We start from the raw sequence: 12,957 nt of genomic DNA, 5'->3' as shown, positions 1-12,957 counted from the left end.
GAGAGAGAGAGAGACATGCAGAAATAAAAAAAAAGAAGGAAACAGATGTACATTCAATTCTCATAGAGTTACAGTAAAGGGCTTCACATCCCACTGACTGTGTTCTACTTTACATCCAGGACAGACAATAGGCAGCACGGATCCATCCTCGTCACGAACCATCGGAACGAGCTCGCCGTAGGGATCAATACGTAAGAGCTTTCGACCGCATTTGCCACAGTAATACGCCATGCGGGGTCCGCAAAATCGTGGATCATTCTGCGCAACCCTCTGTCCCCCACCCTCTTTTTGCCTCCAACAACCAATCTCCTGCAGGATGGGAGGAATTTCAGGCGTTTCCACTCCGACGCCCGTTGCTCTTTTGGTTGCGGTGGGACGGAAATCCTCCACATCTGTTCCCCCTACGTTACTTGCCGTGCGAACGTAATTGTTCGAAAGTTTGGAGCGAATATTCGCGTGATCCCCATATTCGTCAAATGGCACCGCCTGTTCCCAGCTGGTGTGCTCTAGTTGGCATCGTGGACAACTCATTGGAAGCACTTGGCCAAAGGATGACACAGAGAGTGGTAGCGGCTTCCCATTTTGGTCCATGGCAAGAACGTGATAACCGCACATGCCGCATTTCCATGAAATTTTTATCCGTTTGCGAAAGTTCGTCTGAAACAGGGAATCACTCAGGGCGGAGCGGTTCGAGGATCCGGCAAAGACATTTTCTCCCAACGACCGCTGCCCTTGTTCACCTTCCTCCTCCCCCTCCCCCGCCTTCTCTCCTTCTTCCTCTCCCTTCATGTGCGTCTTTAGCATCGTTCCTTGTAAGGAGAAATCGGATGTCTCTGTCGTTGCTTCATTCTCTTTATTGTACGGTAATCTCAAAGTCGATTTGCCATTTCCCTCCACAATACTTCGGGTACCCGCGTTGGAATGCGTAACGACGTTATTTGACTCCCGCAACGCCGAACCCCTCCCTAAGGCCGTGTACATGTCAACAAGTTGAGAGTTGCAATGCTATAAATGTATGCATGCAACTCCCGTGTGCCCCCCCCCCCCACACTTGACCCACTTGTCCTGTTAATTGTTTTTCTTTTTATCGTTCTTGTTGTTGTCGTTGTTGTGTTTGTTTTAAATTACAGAGGTGTATGCCACACGTACACACAGAAAGAAAGAAAGAAAGAGAGAGAGAGAGAGAGAGAGAGAGAGAGAGAGAGAGAGAGAGAGAGAGAGAGAGAGAGAGAGAAAAAAATAAAATAAAATTCAAAAAATTTGAATACAGCACGACAGTGTCTGCGTGTCTGTATGCGCGTTGTTTGTTATTTATTTAATTCCTTCTTCATTTCCGTGTTTCCTTCAGGGTTGTTTGGTCATTGACCTTAGGCGCAAGCACGCATGGAGTTTGTGGTTGTTTTTCTCTCTTTTAACGTCATTAGAAGTCAAGAATATAAAAAAAAAAAAAAAAAAAAGAAAAAAAAAACATCAGAAGCAATATTTACATTTTCCAAGTGCAAAAATGAATATTCGCCTACACAAAAAGTATAATAGAGAAAAAAAAAAAAAGGGATATAATATATTACATTTCCACCCTAAACGGGGGTACGCCGTGAATCTCGTGGTATCACTGTGCGTCTGCGTGTATCCAAATGAGAAATCGCTATCTCAAAAGGATCAATTTCCATAATGCACACATCCTCCACATCTTCCGATGGACATGTGCCGCCGGTGATAAAAACACGTCTTCCAGCCGCCGCCGCCAAGGAATGGTAACAGCGGCTAGGGAACGGCAGCTTTTTTGTCTCGTTGGCCACCACTTTCACCCATGAAATAGATACATTGTTCTCATTCTTTTCAAGCAAACGCAGGATCCAGGCATCAGACAGAACCTTACCACCAACTCCAATGCCGCCGTGGAATAAAAGCTCATTAGGACTTAACACGCAGGCCGCATGGGCGTACCTCGCCGGTGGGCCCAGGGGACCCACATTGATAGCCGTTGCCACCCATTGTTTCTTTTCCAGATTGTACACCGCAACATCATTGCAAAAGTCCAGAACCAGTTTTTCAATTGGCTGTACTACTTTTGGGTCTACCTTCTTGCCCTTTTCTGGACGACGCCCTGTTGGGACCGGGGCCAGACGACGTCCGCCGTGAATAACGATGTAGCGGTCCAACAGCACTCCAGCAACGTGGGAAGAGCGGGGAAAGGGAGAGCTAGTGGACATTTCCACCCCAGTCCTTTCAACCCACTTGCGGCTTCTGAGGTCCAGCGTTCTCATGACTGACAAGTTGCAGCCAACAGCGCCACCAGCCGTGTTCCCGCCAAAAACATACACACAATCTTGAGCCACGCAACCCGTCATGCACGTCGAGGGCAGTGAAGAAACTGCCATCCCACCACGAATGTGCAGGAGAGATCCTTTATCCATGTCAACCCCCACCGTGTGTGAGGTACGGCCGTTTCTCTTCCAACCGCCAATAAAAAAAACCACGGGGTGCTCGCGCGCCGCGGAAGCATCAGGTTCCCCCGTTTTTCCGCTGCCGTCAGCATCGTTCCCAGCGTCCACGCCTTCGTTCGCAGCCTCGTGTAAACACTCTGAATCAACATTCGAAACGGCAGTCGAAAGCGCTGTATAATCGTCCTTCCGCACGGAGCACCACTGCACTACTGTTGCCGCCAATGTAGGCCATGAAAACCCATCGGGCACCCGCAGTGGACGGTGGATGAAAACAGGCTCGCTTGGCGCAAAAGCCTCGCCCTCTGAAGGCGTCCGCTCCTTCTTATCCTCCCCCGCATCGACATCATCCTGCCTGTTCATATCAGTTTTGGAAGAAACCAGCTCGTCGACCTCTGATTGCGGGGTTTTCTCCCGTAATGATGCGCCTTCCACACCCCACGTGCGGGTAGTTTCGTCCCAACACTCCGCAAGTGGCATGGGCTCCAGAGTTTCCTCCGAGTGCGCTGTTTTCACTGCCTTCGGAAGCGTGTCCAAATCGCACCCACCCACGACGTACAACAATCCGTTTTTGGGATGAACGTACGACAGGTGGCCCATGCGCCTCCGCAAGGGGGCGTTCACAGATACACAGTACTCCACCTGTGCTCTTAGCGCCATCGGTGGGGTTTTGTCGTCCGTGGCGTCCCTTCCTTTTCCTTTCTTTGGTGGCATCTTCTCTCCCTTGCTTTCTCTCTATCCCCTCCCCTATTGATGAAGACCGTTGAGTGGATAAAGAGGCACAACAGCAGCCATAGGGCATCAAACAACAACACACAGACCGTCATATCGCCCCGCAAACACATGCGTATGAACACAACGTTCTTTCCCCCAAATTTTTCTTTAGGCATCTACCCCCCTCTCTCTCTCTCTTTTTTTTTTTTCTCCCCCGTTTTTTCCGTGAGAAGTGCCAGACGCCGGCCAACGCCAACGGCCGCAAGCCGAAGCCGCTAAAAGAGGAGGAGAAGAGGGCGGTGGTGCCTAAAAAAAAATTATTATTATTATTTTTATTTTTTGGTAAAGATCCGACTCAGCAACAACAACAACAACAACAAAGACGTATTTATATCAGAACAGCAGCAAAATTAAATGGTGACCCCCCCTCCCAAAACAAAAAGGAAAAAAAAAAAAAACACGGATCTTCACCTCCACACATTTTGATAATATTAAATACAAATTTCCACACGGGCCGCCCCGACCCCCCCACTCAATAAAGCAAACATTTGAGAAATCGCAATTTCAAAATGAGTCAAAATGCAAAATTTACACGCATCCCTAAGTTTTTAACATTTGTCCTCATGTATTGCCTATTATTTTTAGTAGCAGCCCACAATAAAAAGAAGAAGCAAAAAAAAAAAAAAAACAAAGATTATGCATATTTTTTTATTTATATGTGTCTCCTCTTTTTTTTTCTTTTTTTTTTAATTCTTGTTGGTTCCCCTTGGGGAGATGTTTCACTCCACGTCTTGGACCCTACTCCGCTACTCCCCCCCTCCTCCTCGATCCATCGCATCGATCCGTTCGACCAATTTACTGGGCATAAAGCGTGATGCATTGCGTGCCAAGCGATTGATCCAGCGAGGCATTAACGGTGGCAGAATCGCCGTCGCACCATTTGACAGTTCGACCAATTCCCGCTCACCATCATCGTAGACGCGGAGTTTTCCTTGTCTTTGCTGCTCTGCCCGCACCTCCGGGGGCAACAGTCGCTTCGCAAAGGCCTCTGAAAAGTGGTTGCAGTTGTTCTGCACCAGATGGTACGCACGGCCGGACCACTGACGGTCATTCTCCTTAAACTCCTTCACAATGTTGAGCACCTCCTGCTGCGATAGTTGTGTCTCGCCAAGAACGAGTTGCTCGCGAAAAATGTGTGGGGGTGAATATCTCGGTGCCACCTCAAACACCCCGGAGCCCTCATCGCAGCGGCCAAACGCAAACTCCATGCCGTACACCTCCACGCCGGTGTGGTGGAGGCCTATCCCGGCGTGGTACAAGACATCATTCGCCTCAGTCAGGTCGTAGAGGTTGAGGAACACCGTGTTCTCAGAAAAATTCCCTTCACCACGGCCATTCTCCGTGGCGCTGACAGGAGCCCTGGCGGTATCCCCGCTTTTGTTCAACGGCTTCAGTACGGATTCAACGGTGGAGATAATACGAACCAATTTCGGCGAGTTTGCCGCAGCGAGAATATTCTGCAGCGACATAATTGAAATAAAAAAAAAAACACCCACTTCCAATAAGAACGGAAAGAAATCAAAGACTGTACCCATAAAGAAAGAAGGAGAAAAAGTAAAAAAGAAGTCATTTCTCGGACAGTAAGAGACAGAACATCGCCCCTTCCCCTTCCCCAAAGGAAGAAGAAATGCAAAAATGCAAAAACAAGAAAATACAAATACACGTACAGAGGGGGGGAAAAAAAACAAGAGGAAATAAACAAAACGCGCATCACTCCACCACTTCATATACAGCCCTTGGGGAAACTTTCCGTCGTCGCTTCACGGGCTGATAGCCACCACTACTACTGCTGCCACCGCTCCCGTCATCGGACAGTATCACAATATCTGGTTTCCTGAGCGAGCGTACATCGTCGTCGCTGTCGATAAGAATCACATCCGCCTCACAATCAATCGCGGCTGAGGCACACTCACTGCGGCTGTGCTCCTTCTTCTTAATTTGTGTCCTGTTATTTCGTCTACACCGTGTCTCCCAGCAAGCAAGAGGAAAAGGATACTGCTCCCGAAATCGCCGTGCCTGATCGACTGCCGTGAAATAAGTCGCCTCCAGCTCTTCTAGCAACGCCGCACCTGTAGGCAGAAGCGCCAGCACCTCGCCCTTTGCAAGAACGTCTTGTGCAACAACCCGCGTGACGCCATTCTCATCCACACGGTACGACAAACTTTGCACCTCTGACCACTCATCGGTTGAAAGTGAGGCCTTCCGCACCCGTTCGTTTGCCGCGCGACAGTCAGCCAAGACTTGCACAAACAAAATATCCAAGGCCGCATCTCGCAGTGAGGCTTCATCGGGACAGAAGGGCGAGTCCCCCGCTTCCATCGCAGTGTGTGCCACCTGTTCCTTCTCCGACCCTGTCATCGTGACGCCTGTCCCAATCTCCAATGAGACGGCTGACATACGAATGAGGTGCACCACATACTGTAAGTGTATTGGCACACCAAAGATCCACACCAGGAGAAAAAGGTGCCGGCGCACATCCGGCACCAACCAGCCAGCCACCTTCACCGCAAAAGAGGTGCTTCCGTGGTTCTCTGGCAGTCTGCACGGGCCCGCTCCCTCCATAGCACACATGAAAAAGAAAAAACAAATAAATAAATCAAGCGGCACGCGGGCAAATATAAGAAATTACAAAATTTCTCACTAAACCGCCAACCCGTCTCGTGGACCCGCCGCCCCTCAACACTTTGAAACCGAAAAAAGAAAAAAAAAGGAGCAGAGAAAGCTGCAACGCGGGAAGCTACTAACACCGGAATATCACTTGACTCCAACTATATGAACAAATGACCGCCTGTAGGCCGTGTAATTCTTGGAGAAACGGCTCACGAAAGAAACGATGGCCGCAGAAATCAGCAAAAACCCATGACCCCAGAGAAATGAAAACATCCAACGCGAAAAAACACACAGATACAAAATACATGGGCTAATTAAAGATTAATTCAACGGGCACTATACATGTACTTTACAAAACATGACACTCAGACCAGTGTCAAAAATGTTCTGAAACTCCAAAGACCGGCATGATCACCCGTGTACGCTTAAAACAGCCCACTTCGTGTAAGAATACCAACAAGAGTTCGATGATGCTCTAAAGAATTCGCTGCCTCAGCCTCTAATTCGGAATATTTGGGTGGAATCAACGCATCCGTGGTGAACGAGGGGCCATATAACCCACAATGCACTCCTCTAACAGTCGCCTCCGTCGTAACGGTGTAGTTACACCTGTTCCCGAGAGTCCCGTCCATCTGACGGGCGGCAATGGTGTTGGAAGAGGCGTATTTCGTCTCTGCCGTGCGAGACTTCTCGATCTCTGCAGTCAACAAACCCGAGAGAGGTGAAGCGTGGGATGCATCACGATAAACATGCTCCAGCACTACCAACTCCACCCTTTCACGACCCACACCTCGACTCCAAAACATATAATCCCGCACGTTAAATATGTTCATTGCCGTAACGCCGTGGTCAAGGTCCAGATATCGAAAAGATGGGCGAAGTACCCCCCACGCAGACTGCGCTTTTCGCACCATTAATCCCCAGTGGCCCTCACCCGCACCAGACACGGATCGGCTACTGAACAAAATGGCTTCTGCTGCATTGCTGTGCCGAAGAGCCACACGCACACCGAGTTGAAGTAGAAGAAGTGGCGGAAGCAATGAGTAAAGCGGCATTTTTACAACATCATGTTCCGCGTGCAATACTTCAGGGCTAGGACGTTCCGCACCACTCTTTAATTCCACATTACGACTCGCCCTGCCCGAATCCTTTAATTTGGATGTTGAAAAGGAATGTACATCTTTCCTGAACACATACAATGTCGTCGTCAGTGGTGTGGGGGGATGATGAATATCGTCCAGTGCATCGCGGTGGCGATTCACTGGGACACGTCCATTCTTCCATATTTGAAAATCATCCTCGTCGTCAATAATGATATGACACGTTCCATTTGGTGGACTAAGCATCTTAGGGTTGCATGGAAGTTTGTACTTAAAGATTGGATTGTAATCAACTCCAAATGCTTCTTTCATGTGAGAAACAAGTCCGTTGTAATCCTCCGCCGTGGCCCAAAGTCCCTCACCGGGCAATTGTCCGAGTAACACAAGATATTTCATGAAGTGCTGGTGTCCCCTCCCTCCACAGCCGCTTTTCGCACACTCCTAACCCCCCTCATCCAAATTAATGTATACATTCATACATGTGCATGCGTGTATACATATACACACAAATGGATATGGGGAAGAAAAAAAAAAAAAAAAAAAAAGGGCAAAAATTGCCAGCATCAATAAGAACGCGGCCGTTAGAGCAATAACGGCCATGTATATGCGCAATCGTATACAAAACATTATGGAACCAAAAGAAAGAAAGAAAGAAAAATCAACAAAAACAAAAGACATCCAATTCTTCTTGTAATAATACATCAAAAGTAACAAGTAGAGTGTGTCGTCTTAATTCCGTCCAAATTGCAGGAGCAGCTGTCAGTTCGGTGAGCGTACACACACACACACACACACACACACATGTATGAAAAGAAGAAGAAGAACAACAACAACGAAAAAGAAAAACAAAAAAAAGGTCAAACGGAAATATCAAACATGGGCAATAAAATGCAGAACAAAAAAAAAAGAAAGAAAGAAAGAAAGGAAAAAAAAAAAAAAAAAAACAACGACACACATAACATCAGTGAAAGTCTACAGCTTCAAAAAAAAAAAAAAAAAAAAAAAAAGAACAACAACAAAAAAGAGATTTTTTGAATATTCTGCAATTACTGAGTGGGTAAAGCTGTACATATATATATATATGTATATATACTTGTATCTTTCTCATTCTCTTTCACTTTCTCTCTCGCTCTCTCTGTGTGTGGGTGTGTGTGTATCGGCCTTCTTTCTTTAGAACCGGCATCCCCTTGCCGCCATAAGAAAATATTAATAGTAATAACAATCGATCAGTGGGAAGGGATGCGCCAATTCGGGCCTTCCCGCCCTTCTCCTCCCCCCCCCCCTTCCATCCGACATCACTCGCCCAATTCTCGTCAATTTCCGCCTCTCTCTTTCTCTCTTCCTCTTTGTTTTTTTTTTTGTTGTTTTGTTGTTCCTTCTTTTCTTCCATTTCTTCCTCTGTTACGTTTACTGGAGCACAGTTTCTCCCATATTCAATCTCTCCGAAGATACATCATTATTTCACATCGTAGTTTACATCCAATTCCAAAAAATTTCCATACATATATATTTCCTTTTCTTCCCTCTCTTCTTCTTCCCTGTTTTGCGAAGACGCACACACACACACACACACATGCACACAAGGCAGTTTCATGTGGAATCGAGACACCCCAACTGACAGGACACATACACACAGAAAGAGAGAGACACACTCTTCCTCTGCATCTCGTTGTTCAATTTCGTTTTGCCTTTCCTTCCCTCTTTCTTTTTTTTTCTTCTTTTTTTTACTCTTCACTTTTCTTTCGTTCAAATTTCCTTCATGTGTACACACTCTGCTCCCGCTCAATACTCCGGTGCTGCAGGGAGGTTGCGTATCGCAGATTCGGTGGCAGCCTCGTCTTCCTCGACGGCTTGACGCATACGATTCAGTACATTCCTCTTCTCAAAAACTTTGCGCTCCTCATTCTCAACGTAATGCATGGAACGATCGACAAATCGGTTGCGTTCTTCCACCGACTTGATGCCATACTCCTGCAGTGGGTGCACAAATGGAGTACCACTGCGCTCGTATTTTGCCAGCACACCCTTTTCAACGCTTTGAAACAACTGCTCGCCAGCGTCCTGCGTTGCGTTGAGAGCGTTAATCACACCAGAAACACCCTTCATCTGTTCAATGATATCATCCAACTCCAGACGGTAGTTGCTCATATTGGGGTCAAGACTCTCCATGGCGGAGTCGCGGTTGTGCTCCAGGAGGCGGGCCTGTCGCTCCAGTGTGTCAAGGCGGTGCATCTTCTTTACCGTCAGCTCGCCGCAGCACGAGACAAAACCGCTGTACGCGTTCATGAAGGCCTCTGCCTCAATGTCATTGAGTTGATCGATAACCTGGCGAAGATTCTGTTGCGGGATGCGGGTGACCATTTCATCGACGTACGACCGCAGATCTGCTGTGAGTTCTTCCATCCCGTCAAAGTAGGCGAGGCAGCGGAGGAGGCGATGCTTCTGCTGCTCTTCCATGTTAACAAACTCATTGTATGCCGTCACACGCTCCTCCTCTGCCCGCTTCGCCCGCACCTGCGCCTCAACCATTTCCTTCTGCTTCAACGTAATATCTCGTAGCTCACGTGCCTTTTGACGCAACTCTTCCACCAATTTCTTTTTCTGCTCAACAATCTGGCCAATTTGTGCGGCTGTTTCCCGCTCCTCCGCGTTGTAGGCCTCCAAACACTTCTGGTGGTTGCCGTCCTCCTCAAGGCGCTTTTTATCACAGTTATGAAGGTCGTTACGAAAGGCCTGGCGTCGTTCATGAAGGGCTTCCACAAACCGCGAAATGCTGTCCGTCGCATCGCGACGCAGGGCTTCCATCTCAGCCGCAAAACCGCTCTCTTGAGAGGCCATATCTTCCCCGAGAATCTGATGCATAAGCTTCGCACACGCGTTCACAAATTCGTAGCGCGCGGCAATTAATTGTCGGTGAGCCCGTTCCACCTCCACCACATCCCCTTTAGCAAGAGCGCGTTCATATAAATGAATGGCATCCTTCAACTTTTCCTGCACCTTGTCGCGTTCACCGTCAAGTTCCGAGAGTTCCGCACGCAATTCCGCCATAAGGTCGACATACTGAATTTCATACAGAGCCCCACAAACGTCAGAAAGGTCACGCACCAAATCGGGTGGTTGATGGGGCTTGAGCGCGGAAAGGTTGTCTCGCATCAGTAGAAATCGACCCCGTGGAAGTTGTGTCCGGGTTTCTTGCAGAGTCCGCAAGATGCTCCGAATTCCCGAAACGTCAAGTGGCGGACGCAAGAGAAGTTCCGCCATTTCCTCCACGGTCACTTCCTGCTCGCAGTGCTGCATGACTTTCTGCTCCGTCCAACCACATGGGGCTTCATGCCTGTAGCGCTCCCTCAGCTCCTTTGAGGCTGCCAGAAGCTCAGAACCGCGTGAAGAGAGTGGCACCAACCGTCCCTCCGTGTACGCCACGTAATTTTCTGCCGTGGCAATGGCGTTCTCCACGAGTTCATACAGTGCAGCCAATGCACGATGGTTTTCCGCCTCCTGGACCGCCCGTCGTGGGTACTGAGGGGGCACAAGGGCAAATTGCTCATGGTAAACCGTCATTGCCGCAGTTTATTTCTCGTTGCGTCCCTGTCTTCTTCTACCGTGGCGTCTCCTGGAATTTCACACGTTTGTTCGAAACACCCGTAAGCCAAAAAAGAAGACGAAAAAAAAAAAACTCAAGAAACACGTCAATATTGAAGCGAATGACTTTATCTTCGCTCAATTCAAACCTCCCACTTCCCTGATGTTCCTTTTGTTTCTATTTTTTTTTTTTTTTTTTTTGGCTTTACTTAATCGCTTGACCCTTTTTTTATTGCTGTTGTGTTCTTTAATGTGTATGCCACGCAGGAACCCACCAAAGGAAAAAAAAAACACACATCAAAGAAAAACAAAATTAACCCACACACACAAAGACAGAGAGGAAAAAAAAATAAAAATACAAAAAAAAAGGGGGAGGAGAATTACACGTAAAACTGTTCAATAAACAAACAATCACACACACAAAAAAAAAAAAGGAAGAAAACGCAATGAAAAAGGAAAGGGTCAGTCACGCAAATTGTACCGGACAAGGATACCCCGTCACATATATGGATGTATATTATAATTATTTATTTATTTATAAATTACTGCTTCGTTGTTCCAGTTTCGGTTTCGCAGACTAAAGGATTCGTAAGACATCTGTAAGTATGTATGTGTACATGTGTGTGGGGGAGGGGGGAGGGGAACGAAAAGATGCTTGCATCATAGGCTTTTTTCACATTGCATTTAGACAAGAGCAAACAAAAGTTGTTGGTTTTGTGTTTTTTCTTTTAAGGATGATAAGACACACAGAAAAGAGTGTGTGCACTGTTATATATAAACACAAATAGAATAAACATGCATTTTTAAGAACACTTTAAAGAAGAAGAAGAGGAAAAAAAATTATTCTTTCAATCCTTCTTTTTCCTCATCATTTGACTCTGTTTCTCTAAAGCGTTGGCCAGAAGCGGATCATCAATGTCCTTCTGCCGCCGGCATAAATAACACAAAATTGTTACCATAGTGATTACAAGTACCGCACCACCAAAAGTCATGGCAGCGATAATGGCTGGGCTCGGCGACTGGTCATAATTGTAATTTCCTTTCACTGGTAAGGTTCCTTTAAACGTAATCCATAAATGAGAATGACGAGCTCCAAATGGAATACCCGTACCATAAAAACCAATCTCCATATACATCATACCGCTTGTTATATAGGAATCACTCAATCGACTTAAATCCCTTGTCACTTGTTGCAATGTAAAGTTTCTATCTCCACTAAAAAAAGTGTTCATGACCTCTGAATCGGAGAGCTTTTGAACAACTTGTCCATGGTACAACAGTGTCATTTCCCGAAACGGGTACACCACGTGCTCAAATGCACCATCCCGTTGCAACGGGTGTCCTTCCACTACCCCAAATGCGTCTAAATGCGACGCGTTAGGAGTCACACCAAAACGAAATAGTGTCGGGGAGCGGGATAACACGTCGGGGAGGCCTGAAATGCCTCGAAGCAATGTAATGTACGTCTCATCGTATTGCAGCTTCCCAAATACAAGGTGGTTGTTCTTTGCCGCAAGAATGTCGGCAAGTTCATCATTCTCCGTCCATCGATAACTCACATTGATGTTGAGGAGAAGCGTTGCTTTCCGCTGGGTGTGGATGCAAAAGTCACTCGGGTTGTAGCTGCTGCGGAGCCCCAACGATCCGCCGAGGGAATCTTGGCAAATGTGTTTGTCCTCCAACCGCGCTGAGACAAGAAGTAGTCGTGGGTAACACACCCACTCTCTATCGAACCTGCGTTTCACCCACACAGTGCCGATCGGACAGAGACAGACTGCTTCAACCTTCTCATCGTGCCGGCATCCTGCCCGTTGATAATCAGTCATATTACTGTACTCATCGGCTGTTTTGCTTCCGTCGCTGCCGCAAGTAAAGATGGTGGTGTTAGGAACCGCCAGGTAGCCAGACCAGCACGAGTGAGGCGGTAATGTTCTTTTTGGCGGCAGTAAATACTTCAATCCGTCGTCGTGGTCGACGGCCCTCTTCACGTCTCCATTCTGGAGTGCTTTTAAATAGTTGGGCGAGATCGAAATCGCCCTTAGCTCTGAACCCTCCATATCTGTCGGTGCGTTGCGTTTTAATTTATCAGCGACGGTCGCCGGCCCTGCTGCGTTAAGAAGCGCCTCCACGAAGGAATTTACAAGTTGCGCCCAGCGGAGAAACATCGCGGCGGGATTGACCCCGTCCTTCGCAGGACGCGGATATGTTTCTCGCGGTAACGACATCCGTTGCCCATCCGACGTGCCGGCAAGCAACAAAAGCCCCAAAATAAGAATTATCACCACTACTGTGGAATTCGCATGTGACATTGCTAAGAACTGCGCAATGCAATTCGCCCTATAAACCCTGTGACTCCCCTTCTTTCCACCCTCGCTTTCCCAGAATAGTTTTCTTTTCCCCCCTCTTGGTGCCCTCTAAAACAATAGTAATAATAAAACGTTATCAAA

At 47.4% G+C, this 12,957-nt stretch overlaps 7 protein-coding genes across 7 annotated transcripts, besides 26 other annotated features; all 7 read right to left on the bottom strand.

Moving 5' to 3' along the window:
- Window positions 1–7,714: part of a sequence feature (heterozygous, non-Esmeraldo-like haplotype) that runs on past the window's edge.
- Window positions 61–981, bottom strand: Tc00.1047053510359.60 (hypothetical protein, conserved; the record flags this gene model as incomplete). Its single annotated transcript, XM_816638.1, has 1 exon — window positions 61–981. The coding sequence occupies one exon, from the start codon at window positions 979–981 to the stop codon at window positions 61–63; it is 921 nt and encodes a 306-aa protein (XP_821731.1).
- Window positions 740–785: a sequence feature (G-rich).
- Window positions 1,073–1,119: a microsatellite.
- Window positions 1,154–1,234: a microsatellite.
- Window positions 1,235–1,262: a sequence feature (AT_rich).
- Window positions 1,438–1,468: a microsatellite.
- Tc00.1047053510359.50 (hypothetical protein, conserved) lies at window positions 1,578–3,158 on the bottom strand (the record flags this gene model as incomplete). The annotated part of the gene is made up of 1 exon (XM_816637.1): window positions 1,578–3,158. One exon carries the CDS (start codon window positions 3,156–3,158, stop codon window positions 1,578–1,580), a length of 1,581 nt encoding a protein of 526 aa, XP_821730.1.
- Window positions 3,466–3,499: a sequence feature (AT_rich).
- Window positions 3,515–3,538: a microsatellite.
- Window positions 3,815–3,852: a sequence feature (T-rich).
- Window positions 3,862–3,906: a sequence feature (A-rich).
- Tc00.1047053510359.40 (hypothetical protein, conserved) lies at window positions 3,965–4,687 on the bottom strand (the record flags this gene model as incomplete). Its single annotated transcript, XM_816636.1, has 1 exon — window positions 3,965–4,687. One exon carries the CDS (start codon window positions 4,685–4,687, stop codon window positions 3,965–3,967), a length of 723 nt encoding a protein of 240 aa, XP_821729.1.
- On the bottom strand, window positions 4,929–5,789 carry Tc00.1047053510359.34 (hypothetical protein, conserved; the record flags this gene model as incomplete). Its single annotated transcript, XM_816681.1, has 1 exon — window positions 4,929–5,789. One exon carries the CDS (start codon window positions 5,787–5,789, stop codon window positions 4,929–4,931), a length of 861 nt encoding a protein of 286 aa, XP_821774.1.
- Window positions 6,254–7,324, bottom strand: Tc00.1047053510359.30 (hypothetical protein, conserved; the record flags this gene model as incomplete). Its single annotated transcript, XM_816635.1, has 1 exon — window positions 6,254–7,324. The coding sequence occupies one exon, from the start codon at window positions 7,322–7,324 to the stop codon at window positions 6,254–6,256; it is 1,071 nt and encodes a 356-aa protein (XP_821728.1).
- Window positions 7,450–7,473: a microsatellite.
- Window positions 7,704–7,730: a microsatellite.
- Window positions 7,715–7,825: a sequence feature (areas merged during assembly that could not be assigned to a particular haplotype. This can correspond to areas where the two haplotypes were merged or to regions with more than two copies in the genome that were merged during assembly.).
- Window positions 7,737–7,784: a sequence feature (CT-rich).
- Window positions 7,826–7,872: a microsatellite.
- Window positions 7,826–8,012: a sequence feature (haploid, non-Esmeraldo-like haplotype).
- Window positions 7,911–7,951: a microsatellite.
- Window positions 7,995–8,020: a microsatellite.
- Window positions 8,013–12,957: a sequence feature (heterozygous, non-Esmeraldo-like haplotype).
- Window positions 8,027–8,065: a sequence feature (GA-rich).
- Window positions 8,254–8,323: a sequence feature (A-rich).
- Window positions 8,480–8,510: a microsatellite.
- Window positions 8,617–8,671: a sequence feature (A-rich).
- Tc00.1047053510359.20 (paraflagellar rod component, putative) lies at window positions 8,711–10,489 on the bottom strand (the record flags this gene model as incomplete). The annotated part of the gene is made up of 1 exon (XM_816634.1): window positions 8,711–10,489. One exon carries the CDS (start codon window positions 10,487–10,489, stop codon window positions 8,711–8,713), a length of 1,779 nt encoding a protein of 592 aa, XP_821727.1.
- Window positions 10,681–10,711: a microsatellite.
- Window positions 10,787–10,878: a sequence feature (T-rich).
- Window positions 11,024–11,055: a sequence feature (AT_rich).
- Tc00.1047053510359.10 (hypothetical protein, conserved) lies at window positions 11,359–12,819 on the bottom strand (the record flags this gene model as incomplete). Its single annotated transcript, XM_816633.1, has 1 exon — window positions 11,359–12,819. One exon carries the CDS (start codon window positions 12,817–12,819, stop codon window positions 11,359–11,361), a length of 1,461 nt encoding a protein of 486 aa, XP_821726.1.

The sequence above is a fragment of the Trypanosoma cruzi genome, genomic scaffold (assembly GCF_000209065.1).
Source record: "Trypanosoma cruzi strain CL Brener 1047053516723 genomic scaffold, whole genome shotgun sequence".
NCBI classification, from domain to species: Eukaryota; Euglenozoa; class Kinetoplastea; order Trypanosomatida; family Trypanosomatidae; genus Trypanosoma; species Trypanosoma cruzi.
This window is presented reverse-complemented; position numbering and strand designations above follow the sequence as displayed.